Consider the following 20,110-nt stretch of genomic DNA (forward strand, 5'->3'; position numbering starts at 1 on the left):
AACTTATGGAATGATTTGTACCAAATACAATGCTCTTAGTTTTAGGGATGTTCAGGACCAGTTTATTACTGGCCACCCATTCCAAAACAGACTGCAACTCTTTGTTAAGGGTTTCAGTGACTTCATTAGCTGTGGTTGCTGATGTGTAGCTGGTTGAATCATCAGCATACATGAACACATGCTTTGTTTAATGCATTAACAACAGGGGTCTAGACAGCCACAAACCCGGGACAATCTGCGGTCCCAGCCACAATGGCTAACTGCATTGCGGGCTGCGTTCAAGCCCTCAAACCCCGCTAGCTTGATAGGCAGCTAGCTAGCAGCTAGGCTAGCTGCTACGTCAAATAGCTCCTCCTCCTCCGACCCGGCCTTGGTCGGCAGGATCACTGAACAGAGAATAGCAGTCCCAGCAACTGATGCAGACTGTTAGCGGGATCCAAACTAAGAAGTTAGCTAGCTGCTAAGAACTTTCCAAAACAACAAACCCGAGCTCTCCCACGTTCAACAGGAAGTTAAGAGTTCATATAAGGAAATCAGTCAATTGAAATAAAGTAATTAGGTCCTAATCTGTGGATTTCACATGACTGGGCAGGGGTGCAGCCATGGGTGGGCCTGGGAGGGCATAGGCCAACCCACTGGGGAGCCAGGCCCAGCCAATCAGAATGAGGGCTTTATTACAGACAAAAATACTTCTCCGTTTCATCAGCTGTCTGTGTGGCTGGTCTCAGGAGATCCCACAGGTGAAGAAACTAGATGTGGAAGTCCTTGGCTGGCATGGTTACACGTGGTCTGTGGTTGTGAGGCCAGTTGAACGTACTGCCATATTCTCTAAAACAACGTTGGAGGCGGCTTATGGTAGAGAAATCAACATTAAATTCTCTGACAACAGCTCTGGTGGACATTCCTGTAGTCAGCATGCCAATTGTAGGCTCCCTCAACTTGAGACATCTGTGGCATTGTGTTGTGTGACAAAACTGCACATTTTAGAGTAGCCTTTTATTGTCCCCAGCACAAGGCGCACCTGTGTAATAATCATGCTGTTTTATCAGCTTCTTGATATGTCAGACCTGTCAGATGGATGGATTATCTTGGCAAAGGAGAAATACTCACTAACAGGGATGTAAAACAAATTTGTGCGCAAAATTGGAAATAAATATGCTTTTTGTGCGTGGAAATGTGGAAATGGGATCTTTTTACACGTTGCGTTTTTATATTTTGGTTCAATATAGCATCATTGTTGGTTTTCTTTGTGCTGACACACTAGTATTCTAGTCTAACGCTCTCCATCTCGTGTGTGTGTGGTGTGTGTGTTAGGAGGCAGCTGGAGAGGACAGACTGGGTCTGCCTGGTGAGGCTGGAGGAGAGGGAGATGGAGAAGACAGACTGGGTCTGCTTGGTGAGGCTGGAGGAGAGGGAGATGGAGACCGTGAGCCTAAAGCAGGCACACCAGACGTTCCTCCCTCCACAGTAGACAACACTCCACAGTTCCTCAACAGGGCTGTGGAGGGCCTCAACCCCAGGTAACACACACACAAATACACACACACACTTCAGTGTCTCAACAGGAAGTTGAGGCGGGAATGTGCGTTAAAACCCCCTAAGGTCGATGTCCACACCCCCGCGGAAATCTAATTAGCATAATAAAACAATCCCCAAGCAAGAAATAGTGTGGGTTTTTTTCTGCATTGGATGAGTCTCAATCCTCGGCTCTGTCGATATTCTGCATCTGGAGAAAGGTGGCTGAGCTAAAGCGGTGTTTGTCAGACCATGAGAAATCCAGAAAATCAGTCTTCTCACAAAATCATCTGTAGCGTCTGAACGGTTTGGCCTATAAACTATTATGACCCCTCTATGGAAAGATGAGACGCTCACAAACACGATGGTGTTCCCCGTCTTGGTCTACGACTCCCACAAGCATTTGGGACTCGTCTGAAGCCGATCTGCCAACTTCTGTCTGGAGCGTCCGAACAGTTTGGGCTACACACTAATACCTCTCTGTGGAACGGTGAGGTATTACCGTTGCTCTAGGATGCCCACAGGCCTCGCAACTCGTCTGAAGGTCCCCCGGTACCAGTTGAAACAACTTAATGGACGTATACACAGTTTTAGAACAGCTGCTCATTCAACGTTTTTTCTTCTTTTTTACTATTTTTTTTACATTGTAGAATAACAGTAAAGACATCAAAACTATGAAATAACACATATGGAATCATGTAGTAACCAACTTTTTTTTTAAACAAATCCAAATATATTTGCGATTCTTCAAATAGCAAACCCTTTGCCTTGATGATAGCTTTGCACACTCTTGGCATTCTCTCAACCAGATCTTCATCTAAGTCACAACAATAGACAAACAAACAAACAAAAGACTTAAAGGTCGAGACCGAGTCTGCATCTATCACATGGATAGGCAAACCATTCCATAAAAATGTTGCTCTATAGGAGAAAGCCCTGCCTCCAGCTGTTTGCTTAGAAATTCTAGGGACAATAAGGAGGCCTGCGTCTTGTGACCGTAGCGTACGTGTAGGTATGTACGGCAGAACCAAATCAGAAAGCTAGATGGGAGTAAGCCCATGTAATGCTTTGTAGGTTAGCAGTAAAACTTTGAAATCAGTCCTAGCCTTAACAGGAAGCCAGTGTAGAGAGGCTTGCACTGGAGTAATATGATCACATTTTTGGGGGGTTCTAGTCAAGATTCTAGCAGCTGTATTTAGCACTAACTGAAGTTTATTTAGTGCTTTATCCAGGTAGCCGGAGAGTAGAGCATTGCAGTAGTCTAACCAGGAAGTGACAAAAGCATTGATACATTTTTCTCAATTTTTGGGCAGAAATCTTCTGATTTTTGCAATGTTACATAGATGGAAAAAAGCTGTCCTTGAAACAGTCTTGATATGTTCGTCAAAAGAGAGATCAGGGTCCAGAGTAACGCCGAAGTCCTTCAGTTTTATTTGAGACGACTGTGCAACCATCAATATTAATTGTCAGATCCAACAGAAGATCTCTTTGTTTCTTGGGACCTAGAACTAGAACCTCTGTTTTGTCCGAGTTTAAGAGTTTTAAAAATTGCCGCCATCCACTTCCTTATGTCTGAAACACAGGCTTCCAGGGAGTCCAATTTTGGGGCTTCACTATGTTTCATCGAAATGTACAGCTGTGTATCGTCCGCATAGCAGTGAAACTTAACATTATGTTTCCGAATTACCTATATAGTGAAAACAATATTGGTCCTAAAACAGAACCTTGATGAACACCGAAACTTACAATTGATTTGTCAGAGGACAAACCAGCCACAGAGACAAACTGATATCTTTCCGACAGATAAGATCTAAACCAGGCCAGAACTTGTCCGTGTAGACCAATTAGGGTTTCCAGTCTCTCCAATAGAATGTGGTGATGGATGTTGTCAGAAGCGGCACTAAGGTCTAGGAGCACAAGGACAGATGCAGAGCCTTGGTCTGACGCCATTAAATGGTAATTTACTACCTTTTACGAGCGCAGTCTCAGTAATATGATGGGGTCTGAAACCAGACTGAAGTGTTTCGTATAGATTATTTGTCTTCCGGAAGGCAGTGAGTTGCTGCATAACAGCTTTTTCAAAAACAGGGAGATTCGATATAGGCCAATTTTAATATTTAAAAAATATATATATATTTAGAGTCAAGCTTTGGCTTTTTCAAGAGGCTTTATTACTGCCACTTTTAGTGAGTTTGGTACACATCCGGTGGATAGAGAGCTATTTATTATGATCAACATAGGAGGGCCAAGCACAGGAAGTAGCTCTTTCAGTAGTTTAGTTGGAATAGGGTCCAGTATGCAGCTTGAAGGTTTAGAGGCCATGATTATTTTCATCAATGTGTCAAGAGATATAGTACTAAAAAAACTTGTGTTCCCATTGATCTGAGATCCTGGCAGTTCTGTGCAGACTCAGGACAACTGAGCTCTGGAGAAATATTCAGATTCAAAGAGGAGTCTAATTTGCTTTCTAATGATCATGATCTTTTCGTTGAAGAAGTTCATGAAATTATCACTGCTGAAGTGAAAGCCATCGTCTCTTGGGGAATGATTATTTTTAGTTAGCTTTGCGACAGTATCAAAATTACATTTTGGATTGTTCTTATTCTCCTCAATTAGGTTGGAAAAATAGGCTAATCGAGCTTAAGTGATGGCTCTTCGATATTGCACGTCACGATCTTTCCAAGCCTGTCGGAAGACTTTCAGTTTGGTGGAGCGACATTTCCGTAAAAAAATTCTGGAAGCTTGCTTCAGGGCTCTTGTATTTTCTGTATAGGGAGGAGATAATTTCTTGTGACAAATGTTTTTGGGGTTTTTAGGGGTGCAACTGCGTCTAGGGTATTACTCAAGGTTAAGTGTAGATACTCGGTTAGGTGGGTAACTGATTTTTGTACTCTGACGTCATTGGGTAGGTGGAAGGCGTCTGGAAGGGCATCTAGGAATCTTTGGGTTGTCTGAGAATTTATAGCACAGCTTTTGATCATCTTTAGTTGGGGTCTGAGCAGATTATTTGTTGCGATTGCAAACGTAATACGATGGTGGTCCCACAGTCCAGGATTATGGGGAAAAACATGTAGATCCACAATATTTATTCCACGGGACAAAACTAGGTCCAGAGTATGACTGTGGCAATGCATAGGCCCGAAGACATGTTGGACAAAACCCACTGAGTTGATGATGGCTCCGAAAAGCCTTTTGGAGTGGGTCTGTGGACTTTTCCATGTGAATATTGAAGTCACCAAACATTTGAATATTATCTGCCATGAAAACAAGGTCCAATAGGAGCGCAGTGAGGAACGCTGTATACGGCCCAGAAGGCCTGTAAACAGTAGCTATAAAAAGGCTGCATAGATTTCATGACTAGAAGCTCAAAGACGAAAACGTCTTGATGTGTCAATGTGTATCTGTGTGTATTGATGTGTATCTGTTCTGTGTTGATGTGTATCTGTTCTGTGTTGATGTGTATCTGTTCTGTGTTGATGTGTATCTGTTCTGTGTTGATGTGTATCTGTTCTGTGTTGATGTGTATCTGTTCTGTGTTGATGTGTATCTGTTCTGTGTTGATGTGTATCTGTTCTGTGTTGATGTGTATCTGTTCTGTGTTGATGTGTATCTGTTCTGTGTTGATGTGTATCTGTTCTGTGTTGATGTGTATCTGTTCTGTGTTGATGTGTATCTGTTCTGTGTTGATGTGTATCTGTTCTGTGTTGATGTGTATCTGTTCTGTGTTGATGTGTATCTGTGTGTGTGTGTGTTGATGTGTATCTGTTCTGTGTTGATGTGTATCTGTGTTGTGTTTCCAGATGGAAGAACTGGTGGATCCGAGGGGTTCTGTCTCTGGCCATGATTTCAGGATTCTTTATGGTGATCTACCTGGGACCCGTCATGCTCATATTAGTGGTACGTGGCTTTATAACAACATGCTCATATTAGTGGCACGTGGCTTTATAACACCATATTTGTAGTAGTGGTACGTGGCTTTATAACACCATGTTCATATTAGTGGTACGTGGCTTTACGTGGCTTTATAACAACATGTTCATATTAGTGGTACGTGGCTTTATAACACCATGTTCATATTAGTGGTACGTGGCTTTATAACAACATGTTCATATTAGTGGTACGTGGCTTTATAACAACATGTTCATATTAGTGGTACGTGGCTTTATAACACCATGTTCGTATTAGTGGTACGTGGCTTTATAACACCATGTTTGTAGTAGTGGTACGTGGCTTTATAACAACATGTTCATATTAGTGGTACACCACAGTGGTAACTCTTCCTGGGTAGGTGGGTGGTAACCAGTGGTAACTCTTCCTGGGTAGGTAGGTGGTAACCAGTGGTAACTCTTCCTGGGTAGGTAGGTGGTAACCAGTGGTAACTCTTCCTGGGTAGGTAGGTGGTAACCAGTGGTAACTCTTCCTGGGTAGGTGGGTGGTAACCAGTGGTAACTCTTCCTGGGTAGGTGGGTGGTAACCAGTGGTAACTCCTCCTGGGTAGGTAGGTGGTAACCAGTGGTAACTCTTCCTGGGTAGGTAGGTGGTAACCAGTGGTAACTCTTCCTGGGTAGGTGGGTGGTAACCAGTGGTAACTCTTCCTGGGTAGGTAGGTGGTAACCAGTGGTAACTCTTCCTGGGTAGGTGGGTGGTAACCAGTGGTAACTCTTCCTGGGTAGGTAGGTGGTAACCAGTGGTAACTCTTCCTGGGTAGGTAGGTGGTAACCAGTGGTAACTCTTCCTGGGTAGGTGGGTGGTAACCAGTGGTAACTCCTCCTGGGTAGGTAGGTGGTAACCAGTGGTAACTCTTCCTGGGTAGGTAGGTGGTAACCAGTGGTAACTCTTCCTGGGTAGGTAGGTGGTTACCAGTGGTAACCAGTGGTAACTCTTCCTGGGTAGGTAGGTGGTGACCAGTGGTAACTCTTCCTGGGTAGGTAGGTGGTAACCAGTGGTAACTCTTCCTGGGTAGGTAGGTGGTGACCAGTGGTAACCAGTGGTAACTCTTCCTGGGTAGGTAGGTGGTAACCAGTGGTAACTCCTCCTGGGTAGGTGGGTGGTAACCAGTGGTAACCAGTGGTAACTCTTCCTGGGTAGGTAGGTGGTGACCAGTGGTAACTCTTCCTGGGTAGGTAGGTGGTTACCAGTGGTAACCAGTGGTAACTCTTCCTGGGTAGATAGGTGGTGACCAGTGGTAACTCCATGTGATTCTCTCTCCTTGGTAGGTGATGACCATCCAGATCAAGTGTTTTCAGGAGATCATAGATATCGGCTACAGAGTCTACCATTCCTACGAGCTGCCTTGGTTCAGGACACTCAGCTGGTGAGGACATTGTATCTACACTGAAGAAAAATATAAACGCAACATGCAACAATTTCAGTTACAATTTCAGTTACAGTTCATATGAGGAAATCAGTCAATTTAAATAAATTAATTAGGCCCTAATCTATGGATTTCACATTGACTGGGAATACAGATATGCATCTGTTGGTGACAGATATCTTTTTTTTTTTAAAGGTAGAGGAATGAATGACAAAACCCGTCAGTATCTGGTGTGACCATTTGCCTCATGCAGCGCGACACATCTCCTTCACATAGAGTTGATCAGGCTGTTGATTGTGGCCTGTGGAATGTTGTCCCACTCCTCTTCAATGGCTGTGTAAAGTTTGCTGGATATTGGTGGGAACTGGAACAAGCTGTCATACAAGTCGATCCAGAGCATCCCAAACATGCTCAATGGGTGACATGTCTGGTGAATATGCAGTCCAAGGAGGAACTGGGACATGTTCAGCTTTCAGGAATTGTGTACAGATCCTTGTGACATGGGGCTGTACATTATCGTGCTGAAACATGAGGTGACGGCGGCAGATGACTGGCACGACAATGGGCCTCAGGATCTCATCACGGTATCTCCGTGCATTCAAATTGCCATCGTTTTAAATGCAATTGTGTTCGTTGTCTGTAGCTTATGCCTGCTCATACCATAACCCCACCACCAGCATGGGGCACTCTGTTCACACCGTTGACATCAGCAAACCGCTCGCCTACACAACGCCATACACGCCGTCTGCCGTGGACAGTTGAAACAGGGATTCATCCTTGAAGAGCACACGACTACAGCGTACCAGTGGCCAACATTCAGTTCTCTGGCAACAGCTCTGGTGGACATTCCTGCAGTCAGCATGCCAATTCCACGCTCCCTCAACTTGAGACATCAGTGGCGTTGTCTTGTCCCCAGCACAAGGTGCACCTGTGTAACGATCATGCTGTTTAATCAGATTCTTGATATGCCACACCTGTCAGGTGGATGGAATATCTTGGCAAAGGAGAAATACTCACTAACAGGGATGTAAAACAAATTTGTGCACAACAAGCTTTTTGTGCTTATGTAACATTTCTGGGATATTTTATTTCAGCTCATGCAACATGAGACCAACAGTTTACATGTTGCGTTTATATTTTTGTTCAGTGTATCTCTGTCTCGATCTCTCCTGTAACACACAGCCTTTAAAGGAGGTTAAAACGTTTAAAGTTACATTAAGTAGGTCTCTCTTTTTTCCCCCTCTATTTCACCCATCTCTCTTTCTATTTTCCTACGTTCTCGCTCGCTCTTTCTGTCTCCCTACGGTCTCTCTCTCTCTCTCCCTATGGTCTCTCTCTCTCTGTTTCCCTATGGTCTCTCTCTCTCTGTTTCCCTATGGTCTATATATCTGTTTCCCTATGGTCTCTCTCTTTCCCTACGGTCTCGCTCTCTCTCTTCGTTTCCCGACGGTCTCTCTCTCTTTCCCTACGTTCTCTCGCTCTCCCTCACCTCCCTCTGCCTCTCTGTCTAAAACGCTGACTAATGTTATTCTGCAGGTAATAGTGTGAATATGGAGTGCCCCTCTCCCCTTTTGAGTTTTACATTTCTGTACAGCAGAGCAGCTTTTGTGCACATTTTAATCTTTAAAATGTTTTTCTTATTTTATTTCAGTTTACAAAATAGTTTTTCTAATTTTGGTTTCAGTTTTTGTTTACCATAATAACCTTGGCACGCTCACCAACAAACACACCAGTTAAGCCAACCCTGAGCAAAGGCCACTGCCATGAAACTCTAACCTTGATACTCAACAAATATGTGAGGCAAAAAACACACATTAAACCAATGGAAGGATTAGAATATCCTTTCCAGGTAGTTTAGGTTACTTCTTGATTTGTGTGAAGTGATTGATACTGAATAAATAGGGCCTATGTGATGCAAAACACACACACATTAAAGAGAGAACTACATATTCATAGTATTCTTCTTTGTTTGTTGTCTTCCAGGTACTTCCTGATTTGTGTGAATTATTTCTTCTATGGTGAGACATTGGCGGAGTATTTTGGTGCGTTGGTTCAGAGAGAAGATTCACTCCAGTTCCTGGTCCGATACCATCGCTTCATCTCCTTCACTCTCTACCTGGCAGGTGAGCCTCAGTCACTCTCTACCTGGCAGGTGAGCCTCAGTCACTCTCTACCTGGCAGGTGAGCCTCAGTCACTCTCTACCTAGCAGGTGAGCCTCAGTCACTCTCTACCTGGCAGGTGAGCCTCAGTCACTCTCTACCTGGCAGGTGAGCCTCAGTCACTCTCTACCTGGCAGGTGAGCCTCAGTCACTCTCTACCTGGCAGGTGAGCCTCAGTCACTCTCTACCTAAATTGTCCCCCCCTCATCAATCTACACAATGACAAAGCAAAAACGTTTTTGCAAAAGTATAAAAATAAAATTGGGAAAATGAAATTACATTTACATAAGTATTCAGACCCTTTACTCTTGGGGTATGACGCTACAAGCTTGGCACACCTGTATTTGGGGAGTTTCTCCCATTCTTCTCTGCTGATCCTCTCAAGTTCTGTCAGGTTGGATGGGGAGTGTCGCTGCACAGCTATTTTCAGGTCTCTCCAGAGATGTTCGATCGGGTTCAAGTCCGGGCTCTGGCTGGGCCACTCAAGGACATTCAGACTTGTTTCGAAGCCACTCCTGCGTTGTCTTGGCTGTGTGCTTAGGGTCGTTGTCCTGTTGGAAGGTGAACCTTCACCCCAGTCTGAGGTCCTGGGTGCTCTGGAGCAGGTTTTCATCAAGGATCTCTCTGTACTTTGTTTCGTTCATCTTTCCCTCGATCCTGACTAGTCTCCAAGTCCCTAACTCTGAAAAACATCCCCACAGCATGATGCTGCCACCACCATGCTTCACCGTAAAGATGGTGCCAAGTTTCCTCCAGATGTGACGCTTGGCATTCAGGCCAAAGAGTTTAATCTTGGTTTCATCAGACCAGAGAATCTTGTTTCTCATGGTCTGAGAGTCCTTTAGGTGCCTTTTGGCAAACTCCAAGCGGGCTGTCATGTGCCTTTTACTGAGGATTGGCTTCCGTCTGGCCACTCTACCATAAAGGCCTGATTGTATACGCACTATACATACACATGGATTTAGTACTGTAGATATGTGGTAGTGGTGGAGTAGGGGCCTGAGGACACACAGTGTGTTGTGAAATCTGTGAATGTATTGTAATGTTTTTAAATGGTATAAACTGACTTAATTTTGCTGGACCCCAGGAAGAGTAGCTGCAGCTTTGGCAGCAGCTAATGGGGATCCATAATAAATACAAAAAATGTAACTAAACAGCTGTTGAAGTGTGTCAGTATAAATGTTGTTAGGCCTATAGAACGTAGTATAATATTACTGGATTTACTGGCTAATAAACGTTTGGTTTTATTACCGGTTTTAAAACCGTTTTTATAGCTGCAGCTGGGTGGCACAAACCACAGTTTCAGATCCCGATCGAGATGAGAAGATATTTATATCCACTTTGTGTCCTGAATGGCACCCTGTTCCATATACCATATAGGGCACTTCTTATGACCAGAGTCCTCTGGGTCCTGGAGTAGTGCCCTTCTTATGACCAGAGTCCTCTGGGTCCTGGAGTAGTGCACTTCTTATGACCAGAGTCCTCTGGGTCCTGGAGTAGTGCCCTTCTTATGGCCAGAGTCCTCTGGGTCCTGGAGTAGTGCACTTCTTATGACCAGAGTCCTCTGGGTCCTGGAGTAGTGCCCTTCTTATGACCAGAGTCCTCTGGGTCCTGGAGTAGTGCCCTTATGACCAGAGTCCTCTGGGTCCTGGAGTAGTGCCCTTCTTATGGCCAGAGTCCTCTGGGCCCTGGAGTAGTGCCCTTCTTATGGCCAGAGTCCTCTGGGTCCTGGAGTAGTGCCCTTCTTATGACCAGAGTCCTCTGGGTCCTGGAGTAGTGCCCTTCTTATGACCAGAGTCCTCTGGGTCCTGGAGTAGTGCCCTTCTTATGACCAGAGTCCTATGGGTCCTGGAGTAGTGCACCTCTTATGACCAGAGTCCTCTGGGTCCTGGAGTAGTGCCCTTCTTATGACCAGAGTCCTCTGGGTCCTGGAGTAGTGCCCTTCTTATGACCAGAGTCCTCTGGGTCCTGGAGTAGTGCACTTCTTATGGCCAGAGTCCTCTGGGTCCTGGAGTAGTGCACTTCTTATGACCAGAGTCCTCTGGGTCCTGGAGTAGTGCACTTCTTATGGCCAGAGTCCTCTGGGTCCTGGAGTAGTGCACTTCTTATGACCAGAGTCCTATGGGTCCTGGAGTAGTGCCCTTATGACCAGAGTCCTATGGGTCCTGGAGTAGTGCACTTCTTATGACCAGAGTCCTATGGGTCCTGGAGTAGTGCACTTCTTATGACCAGAGTCCTCTGGGTCCTGGAGTAGTGCACTTCTTATGACCAGAGTCCTCTGGGTCCTGGAGTAGTGCCCTTCTTATGACCAGAGTCCTCTGGGTCCTGGAGTAGTGCCCTTCTTATGACCAGAGTCCTCTGGGTCCTGGAGTAGTGCACTTCTTATGGCCAGAGTCCTCTGGGTCCTGGAGTAGTGCACTTCTTATGGCCAGAGTCCTCTGGGTCCTGGAGTAGTGCACTTCTTATGACCACAGTTTTCTGGGTCCTGGAGTAGTGCACTTCTTATGACCAGAGTCCTCTGGGTCCTGGAGTAGTGCACTTCTTATGGCCAGAGTCCTCTGGGTCCTGGAGTAGTGCACTTCTTATGACCAGAGTCCTCTGGGTCCTGGAGTAGTGCCCTTCTTATGGCCAGAGTCCTCTGGGTCCTGGAGTAGTGCCCTTCTTATGACCAGAGTCCTCTGGGTCCTGGAGTAGTGCCCTTCTTATGACCAGAGTCCTCTGGGTCCTGGAGTAGTGCACTTCTTATGGCCAGAGTCCTCTGGGTCCTGGAGTAGTGCACTTCTTATGACCAGAGTCATCTGGGTCCTGGAGTAGTGCACTTCTTATGGCCAGAGTCCTCTGGGTCCTGGAGTAGTGCACTTCTTATGGCCAGAGTCCTCTGGGTCCTGGAGTAGTGCACTTCTTATGACCAGAGTCCTCTGGGTCCTGGAGTAGTGCACTTCTTATGACCAGAGTCCTCTGGGTCCTGGAGTAGTGCACTTCTTATGGCCAGAGTCCTCTGGGTCCTGGAGTAGTGCACTTCTTATGACCAGAGTCCTCTGGGTCCTGGAGTAGTGCCCTTCTTATGGCCAGAGTCCTCTGGGTCCTGGAGTAGTGCACTTCTTATGACCAGAGTCCTCTGGGTCCTGGAGTAGTGCCCTTCTTATGACCAGAGTCCTCTGGGTCCTGGAGTAGTGCCCTTCTTATGACCAGAGTCCTCTGGGTCCTGGAGTAGTGCCCTTCTTATGACCAGAGTCCTCTGGGTCCTGGAGTAGTGCACTTCTTATGACCAGAGTCCTCTGGGTCCTGGAGTAGTGCACTTCTTATGACCAGAGTCCTCTGGGTCCTGGAGTAGTGCACTTCTTATGACCAGAGTCCTCTGGGTCCTGGAGTAGTGCACTTCTTATGACCAGAGTCCTCTGGGTCCTGGAGTAGTGCACTTCTTATGGCCAGAGTCCTCTGGGTCCTGGAGTAGTGCACTACTTATGACCAGAGTCCTATGGGTCCTGGTAGAAAGTAGTGCACTTCTTATGACCAGAGTCCTATGAGTCCTGGAGTAGTGCCCTTCTTATGACCAGAGTCCTCTGGGTCCTGGAGTAGTGCACTTCTTATGGCCAGAGCCCTATGGGTCCTGGTGGAAAGTAGTGCACTGTAAAGGGATTACGGTACCATTTGGGACAGCCAGAATCAGCACACTGACCCCTTTAGGATCCCATACGCACACTCCTAAAGCATTAGATTGGTATAAACCTGACCTGGGATCATATTCACAAAGCGTCTCACAGTAGGAGTGCTGCATTAGATTGGTGTAAACCTGACCTGGGATCATATTCACAAAGCGTCTCACAGTAGGAGGGCTGATCTCTACGGTCTGTTTTTCCTTTTTAGATCACAATGAATAAAGATAGGGGACCTGATCTGAGACACTTTGAATAGGGGCCCTGTTGTCAGATTCATTGGCTTGACCCTGGCTGGGAGCACTGTGACTGTCTGTCACAGCCAGTTAAAATCCAGGGTTCTGCTGAAACAGACGCAATCTGCCCGGCGACTCGATTACACCTCTCCCCAGGAAATCCCCATTGGCTGCTTTATGTGGCGAAACACCGAGAGGCGATGAACGTTTTAATCGACGCCTTCAGCACAAATTATATTATATTCTATTAGCCTGGATCCACGTCGGGTTGTTCTGTCTTGACAACTCAGTGTGACAATGGTCATACGACTCAGCAATATATGGATGTGATGATGATGATGATGATGATGATGCCCCCCCCACACAGAGAAACTGACTGCATGTTATTTGATCTTTCACAGGTTTCTGCATGTTTGTTCTGAGTCTAGTGAAGAAACAATACCGTCTGCAGTTTTATATGGTGTGTATGAGCCAAGTAACCCTGGAACCAGTGACTGACCGCCACCGTACTGCACGCTGCATACCATCCACCCTACTGCACACTGCATACCATCCACCACACTGCATACCATCCACCACACTGCATACCATCCGCCATACTGCATACCATCCACCATACTGCACACTGCATACCATCCACCACACTGCATACCATCCACCACACTGCATACCATCCACCACACTGCATACCATCCACCATACTGCATACCATCCACCCTACTGCACACTGCATACCACCCACCACACTGCATACCACCCACCACACTGCATACCATCCACCATACTGCATACCATCCACCCTACTGCACACTGCATACCATCCACCACACTGCATACCATCCACCACACTGCATACCATCCACCACACTGCATACCATCCACCATACTGCATACCATCCACCATACTGCACGCTGCATACCATACTGCACGCTGCATACCATCCACCATACTGCATACCATCCACCACGCTGCATACCATCCACCACGCTGCATACCATCCACCATGCTGCATACCATCCACCATACTGCACACTGCATACCATCCACCGTACTGCACACTGCATACCATCCACCGTACTGCGCACTGCACACCATCCACCGTACTGCGCACTGCATACCATCCGCCATACTGCACACCATCCACCATACTGCGCATTGCATACCATCCACCGTACTGCACACCATCCACCATACTGCGCACTGCATACCATCCACCGTACTGCACACCATCCACCATACTGCGCATTGCATACCATCCACCGTACTGCACACCATCCACCATACTGCGCACTGCATACCATCCACCGTACTGCACACCATCCACCATACTGCGCACTGCATACCATCCACCATACTGCGCACTGCATACCATCCACCGTACTGCACACCATCCACCATACTGCGCACTGCACACCATCCACCATGCTGCACACCATCCACCATGCTGCATACCATCCACCATGCTGCATACCATCCACCATGCTGCATACCATCCACCATGCTGCATACCATCCACCATGCTGCATACCATCCACCATGCTGCATACCATCCACCATGCTGCATACCATCCACCATGCTGCATACCATCCACCATGCTGCATAGCCTGGGCACCAGAACTGTTTGTGCTAACATTCCACCTCCTTGTATATATGGAGTGGCATGATGGCACAAACAGAATGGTAACCAGGCTACTTAACAAATGGCACACTATTCCCAATGTAGTGCACTACGTTTTACCACTCTGTTACGGTTTATTAAAAAGTAGTTGACTACATAGGGAGTAGGACGCTGTTTGAAACGTAGCCAGTAGAACCAGCTGTACTACACTGGATTCCCACACACACACACACACACACACACACACCCCTCCACAAATATGTTGTATTTGAATGTCTCCATCCATCACCTCTGTGTTATATTTACAGTACGTCGAACACACACACATTGCTAGCCTGCTTTGTAAAAGGCATCTTCATCCGCCTAGCATTGTGTCATTGATGTAGTAGTGGACTGACTATATCGAGGTACTGTAGATCTGTAGCCTGTCTGTATACTTCTCTCTGTACTCATTCCACATTCCCCACCACTAATGTGTGTGTGGTTTGCCCCTCCAGTTTGCGTGGACCCATGTAACCCTCCTGATCGTGGTGACACAGTCTCACCTAGTCATTCAGAACCTGTTTGAAGGAATGATCTGGTAAGAAACACACACACACACACACACACACACACACAGGGCTCTACAGTGCGACCATTTTACTCACAAAATATTTTTCTGTGGGACCTGACATTTTATTTAGGAGCCCCAGTGCACCAGATTGTAGCTTTATTACGCCAAATATTTGTCATTGTGCGTCTACATTTTCCAACTTAGGTCAGCGCACATGCTCCTTGTTTAAAAAAAGGTCCGCGTAGAGCCTTGACACAGCATCAGTGTTTCTGGTCACAAAGAAACGTCGCGACCAGACAGACCAGAGCCCGGTTCCACAAAGAAACATCGCACCCAGATAGACCAGGGCCCGGTTCCACAAAGAAACATCGCACCCAGATAGACCAGGGCCCGGTTCCACAAAGAAACATTGCAGACAGACCAGGGCCCGGTTCCACAAAGAAACATCGCGCCCAGATAGACCAGGGCCCGGTTCCACAAAGAAACATTGCAGACAGACCAGGGCCCGGTTCCACAAAGAAACGTCGCGACCAGACAGACCAGAGCCCGGTTCCACAAAGAAACATCGCACCCAGATAGACCAGGGCCCGGTTCCACAAAGAAACATTGCAGACAGACCAGGGCCCGGTTCCACAAAGAAACATCGCGCCCAGATAGACCAGGGCCCGGTTCCACAAAGAAACATTGCAGACAGACCAGGGCCCGGTTCCACAAAGAAACATCGCGCCCAGACAGACCAGGGCCCGGTTCCACAAAGAAACATCGCGCCCAGACAGACCAGGGCCCGGTTCCACAAAGAAACATCGCGCCCAGACAGACCAGGGCCCGGTTCCACAAAGAAACATCGCGCCCAGATAGACCAGGGCCCGGTTCCACAAAGAAACATCGCACCCAGACAGACCAGGGCCCGGTTCCACAAAGAAACATCGCACCCAGATAGACCAGGGCCCGGTTCCACAAAGAAACATCGCACCCAGATAGACCAGGGCCCGGTTCCACAAAGAAACATCGCACCCAGATAGACCAGGGCCCGGTTCCACAAAGAAACATCGCGCCCAGATAGACCAGGGCCCGGTTCCACAAAGAAACATCGCACCCAGACAGACCAGAGCCCGGTTCCACAAAGAAACATCGCGCCCAGATAGACCAGGGCCCGGTTCCACAAAGAAACATCGCACCCAGACAGACCAGAGCCCGGTTCCACAAAGAAACATCGCGACCCAGATAGACCAGGGCCCGGTTCCACAAAGAAACATCGCGCCCAGATAGACCAGGGCCCGGTTCCACAAAGAAACATCGCACCCAGATAGACCAGGGCCCGGTTCCACAAAGAAACATCGCGCCCAGACAGACCAGGGCCCGGTTCCACAAAGAAACATCGCACCCAGATAGACCAGGGCCCGGTTCCACAAAGAAACATCGCACCCAGATAGACCAGGGCCCGGTTCCACAAAGAAACATCGCGCCCAGACAGACCAGGGCCCGGTTCCACAAAGAAACATCGCACCCAGATAGACCAGAGCCCGGTTCCACAAAGAAACATCGCACCCAGATAGACCAGGGCCCGGTTCCACAAAGAAACATTGCAGACAGACCAGGGCCCGGTTCCACAAAGAAACATCGCAGAAAAGGTCCTAAGAATCCTTCTTTAATCCTAAATAAACTCTCAGCCCCAGAGTAGGTTTTAGTGTGACGTTAATGTTAAGTTCATGGTTTTTTTTATCCCCTTTTCTCCCCAATTTTCGTGGTATCCAATCGCTAGTAATTACTATCTTGTCTCATCGCTACAACTCCCGTACGGGCTCGGGAGAGACGAAGGTCGAAAGTCATGCGTCCTCCGAAGCACAACCCAACCAAGCCGCACTGCGGTGCAGTGCTCTAGACCACTGCGCCACCCGGGAGGCCCTAAGTTCATGTTTTAAGTATCCCTATATTTCTGTTATTACGGGGCTATCACTCAGTCAAGAGTGCGCATGCGCAGGAAGTCTAGTCGTTGATGGACCTAGCCTTGAGTGTAATGGCTACCTTGTAGTGTGTTCATATAGTACAGTAAACTTTGTTAAACTGGAACCTTGTCGTTGTGTCATTTCGAGTTAACAGTTAAAACAAACTCTAAGCCAGGAGTAAAATCAACTCATTATCTCAACTGGTAAACGGCAGTTTAAGGAAGATGGTGATGACGCTCATTGACATTGGTTATTCCCCACAAATCGCGATGAGACATTGCCAGCTGTGAACTCTATAACGTGCTTCAGACAACTGGACAATGTGGCTGTACTTCGTAATGGTAAAACGTTTGAGATCATTTCCACCTGACACCATCACTTCTCTTAATTATCGCCTAATATGATCGCATGCATAACCTTTAAAAATTTTTTTTTTTTAACCAATTCGGATGGTTAATAAAAGCAGAATTTCGACAATATTACGGTCGGCCTCAAGTCACTTGCGGATAATGTTGCATATAACGTTTGAAAGGTCTATTTTTCATCGACATACCAGGTATGTTACGGTAGGGCGGTAGCCTACCAGGTATGTTACGGTAGGGCGGTAGCCTGCCAGGTATGTTACGGTAGGGCGGTAGCCTACCAGGTATGTTACGGTAGGGCGGTAGCCTACCAGGTATGTTACGGTAGGGCGGTAGCCTACCAGGTATGTTGCGGTAGGGCGGTAGCCTACCAGGTATGTTGCGGTAGGGCGGTAGCCTACCAGGTATGTTACGGTAGGGCGGTAGCCTACCAGGTATGTTACGGTAGGGCGGTAGCCTGCCAGGTATGTTACGGTAGGGCGGTAGCCTACGGTAGGGTGGTAGCCTGCCAGGTATGTTACGGTAGGGCGGTAGCCTACGGTAGGGCGGTAGCCTGCCAGGTATGTTACGGTAGGGCGGTAGCCTGCCAGGTATGTTACGGTAGGGCGGTAGCCTACCTGGTATGTTACGGTAGGGCGGTAGCCTGCCAGGTATGGTACGGTAGGGCGGTAGCCTGCCAGGTATGGTACGGTAGGGCGGTAGCCTGCCAGGTATGGTACGGTAGGGCGGTAGCCTGCCAGGTATGTTACGGCAGGGCGGTAGCCTGCCTGGTATGTTACGGTAGGGCGGTAGCCTGCCTGGTATGTTACGGTAGGGCGGTAGCCTACCAGGTATGTTACGGTAGGGCGGTAGCCTGCCAGGTATGTTACGGTAGGGCGGTAGCCTGCCAGGTATGTTACGGTAGGGCGGTAGCCTGCCAGGTATGTTTAGGTAGGGCGGTAGCCTACCTGGTATGGTACGGTAGGGCGGTAGCCTACCTGGTATGTTACGGTAGGGCGGTAGCCTGCCAGGTATGGTACGGTAGGGCGGTAGCCTACCTGGTATGTTACGGTAGGGCGGTAGCCTGCCAGGTATGTTACGGTAGGGCGGTAGTTACGATAGTGGCTCTGTATATTCAATCTGTATATAAGCGGTGTCTACAACCGCTAAACAGTTTTTCCAAATCTTTGACAATGTTTACATCTTGAATGTTGTTTTCCAGGTTCATCGTCCCCATCTCCATAGTGATATGCAATGACATAATGGCCTACCTGTTTGGTTTCTTCTTTGGCAGAACGCCGCTCATTAAGGTACACTTATATTATCATATATTATCATATATTATAAACTGGGTGGTTTGAGCCCTGAATGCTGATTGGCTGACAGCCGTTGCTATTTCAGACCGTATACCACGGGTGTGACAGCATTTCCTTGTACTGCTGTAATTAGGTTGGTAGCCAGTTATAATAGCAATAAGGCATCTGGGGACTTTGTGGTATATGGCCAAATATACCACGGCTAATGGCTGTATCCAGGGACTCCGTGTTGCGTCGTGCTTAAGAACAGCCCTTAGCCGTGGTATATTGGCCATATAATACCACAAAGCCCCGAGATTCCCTATTGCTTAAATATATTACCAGTAAGTACCAGGGTTACTTTGGGCCCAATTCCACCCGAATCCCAGTCAATACACGAAGAGAAGAGGAGCTCCTAAAACCAAGAAGAAGAAGACTTTATTGGACATTCTTGCAATGAGTCTTTTTTTTTGCTTAATACAACCCAACCCCTCCACGCACACCCACACACACACACACAGTGATTCTCAGTATGGCTGCAGGACCTTCTTCTTTCCCAGTGAAGATGAGTCACATGTGGCTTGGGGTTAGGGTTGGCACACTGAGGCAAGGCCAGGACAGGCTGGGTACTGTCATCCCCGTGTGAAACGCTATGTCGTTCCCCCGTGTGAAGCGCTATGTCGTTCCCCCGTGTGAAACGCTATGTCGTTCCCCCGTGTGAAACGCTATGTCGTTCCCCCGTGTGAAACGCTATGTCGTTCCCCCGTGTGAAACGCTATGTCGTTCCCCCGTGTGAAACGCTATGTCGTTCCCCCGTGTGAAACGCTATGTCGTTCCCCCGTGTGAAACGCTATGTCGTTCCCCCGTGTGAAACGCTATGTCGTTCCCCCGTGTGAAACGCTATGTCGTTCCCCCGTGTGAAACACGGTTACTGTATCTGTCTCCACTCAACTCAGTTTCTATACTCCCAGTTCAGGAAGTGGAATTGCAATAAAAATATATATATTTCATGAATTTAAAAAGACATAGAAAGAGAGAGAATATTTGGGCCCTAACACGTTCCAAATTCAATGTATATATTTTTTAATTTTCTTACAGCTGTCTCCTAAGAAGACGTGGGAGGGGTTTATAGGAGGCTTCTTTGGGACCCTGGTCTGTGGCTTCATCGTGAGTACTACAGCGCAGTAAAGTTGCGACGATAGTGGTGGCAGTACCTTTTTACATTTAGAGCACGGAAATAAAGTGACATCCTTATTGATGCTCCCTCTGCTGTGTTTCTCCTAGCTGGCCTACCTGCTAGCTCAGTTCCAGTACTTTGTATGTCCTGTGGAGTACAACGACCGTTTCACAGCGGACTGTGAACCCTCGGACATCTTTGTGATGCAACAGTACACATTTCCCTTCGCTGTCCAAAACATCCTCAAATGGGTAAGTAAATTCCTGAAACATTCCCAGAAATCCCCAGTTTGAAGAA

At 47.4% G+C, this 20,110-nt stretch overlaps 1 protein-coding gene across 2 annotated transcripts in view; it reads left to right on the forward strand.

Annotated features, from left to right (window-relative positions):
• Positions 1 to 20,110, forward strand: part of LOC139544899 (phosphatidate cytidylyltransferase 2-like) — a 49,692-nt gene that overhangs the window by 16,881 nt on the left and 12,701 nt on the right. The window contains exons 2-10 of one of the 2 annotated variants that reach the window (XM_071352084.1): positions 1,315 to 1,520; positions 5,316 to 5,412; positions 6,732 to 6,829; positions 8,813 to 8,952; positions 13,283 to 13,341; positions 14,999 to 15,081; positions 18,564 to 18,651; positions 19,735 to 19,803; positions 19,921 to 20,064. In XM_071352084.1, the coding sequence (XP_071208185.1) occupies positions 1,315 to 1,520; positions 5,316 to 5,412; positions 6,732 to 6,829; positions 8,813 to 8,952; positions 13,283 to 13,341; positions 14,999 to 15,081; positions 18,564 to 18,651; positions 19,735 to 19,803; positions 19,921 to 20,064 (984 nt within the window). The remainder of the gene's footprint in view (positions 1 to 1,314; positions 1,521 to 5,315; positions 5,413 to 6,731; positions 6,830 to 8,812; positions 8,953 to 13,282; positions 13,342 to 14,998; positions 15,082 to 18,563; positions 18,652 to 19,734; positions 19,804 to 19,920; positions 20,065 to 20,110) is intronic. The other variant, XM_071352085.1, reaches the window with a different exon arrangement.

The sequence above is a fragment of the Salvelinus alpinus genome, chromosome 19, assembly GCF_045679555.1.
Source record: "Salvelinus alpinus chromosome 19, SLU_Salpinus.1, whole genome shotgun sequence".
Classification (NCBI taxonomy): Eukaryota; Metazoa; Chordata; class Actinopteri; order Salmoniformes; family Salmonidae; genus Salvelinus; species Salvelinus alpinus.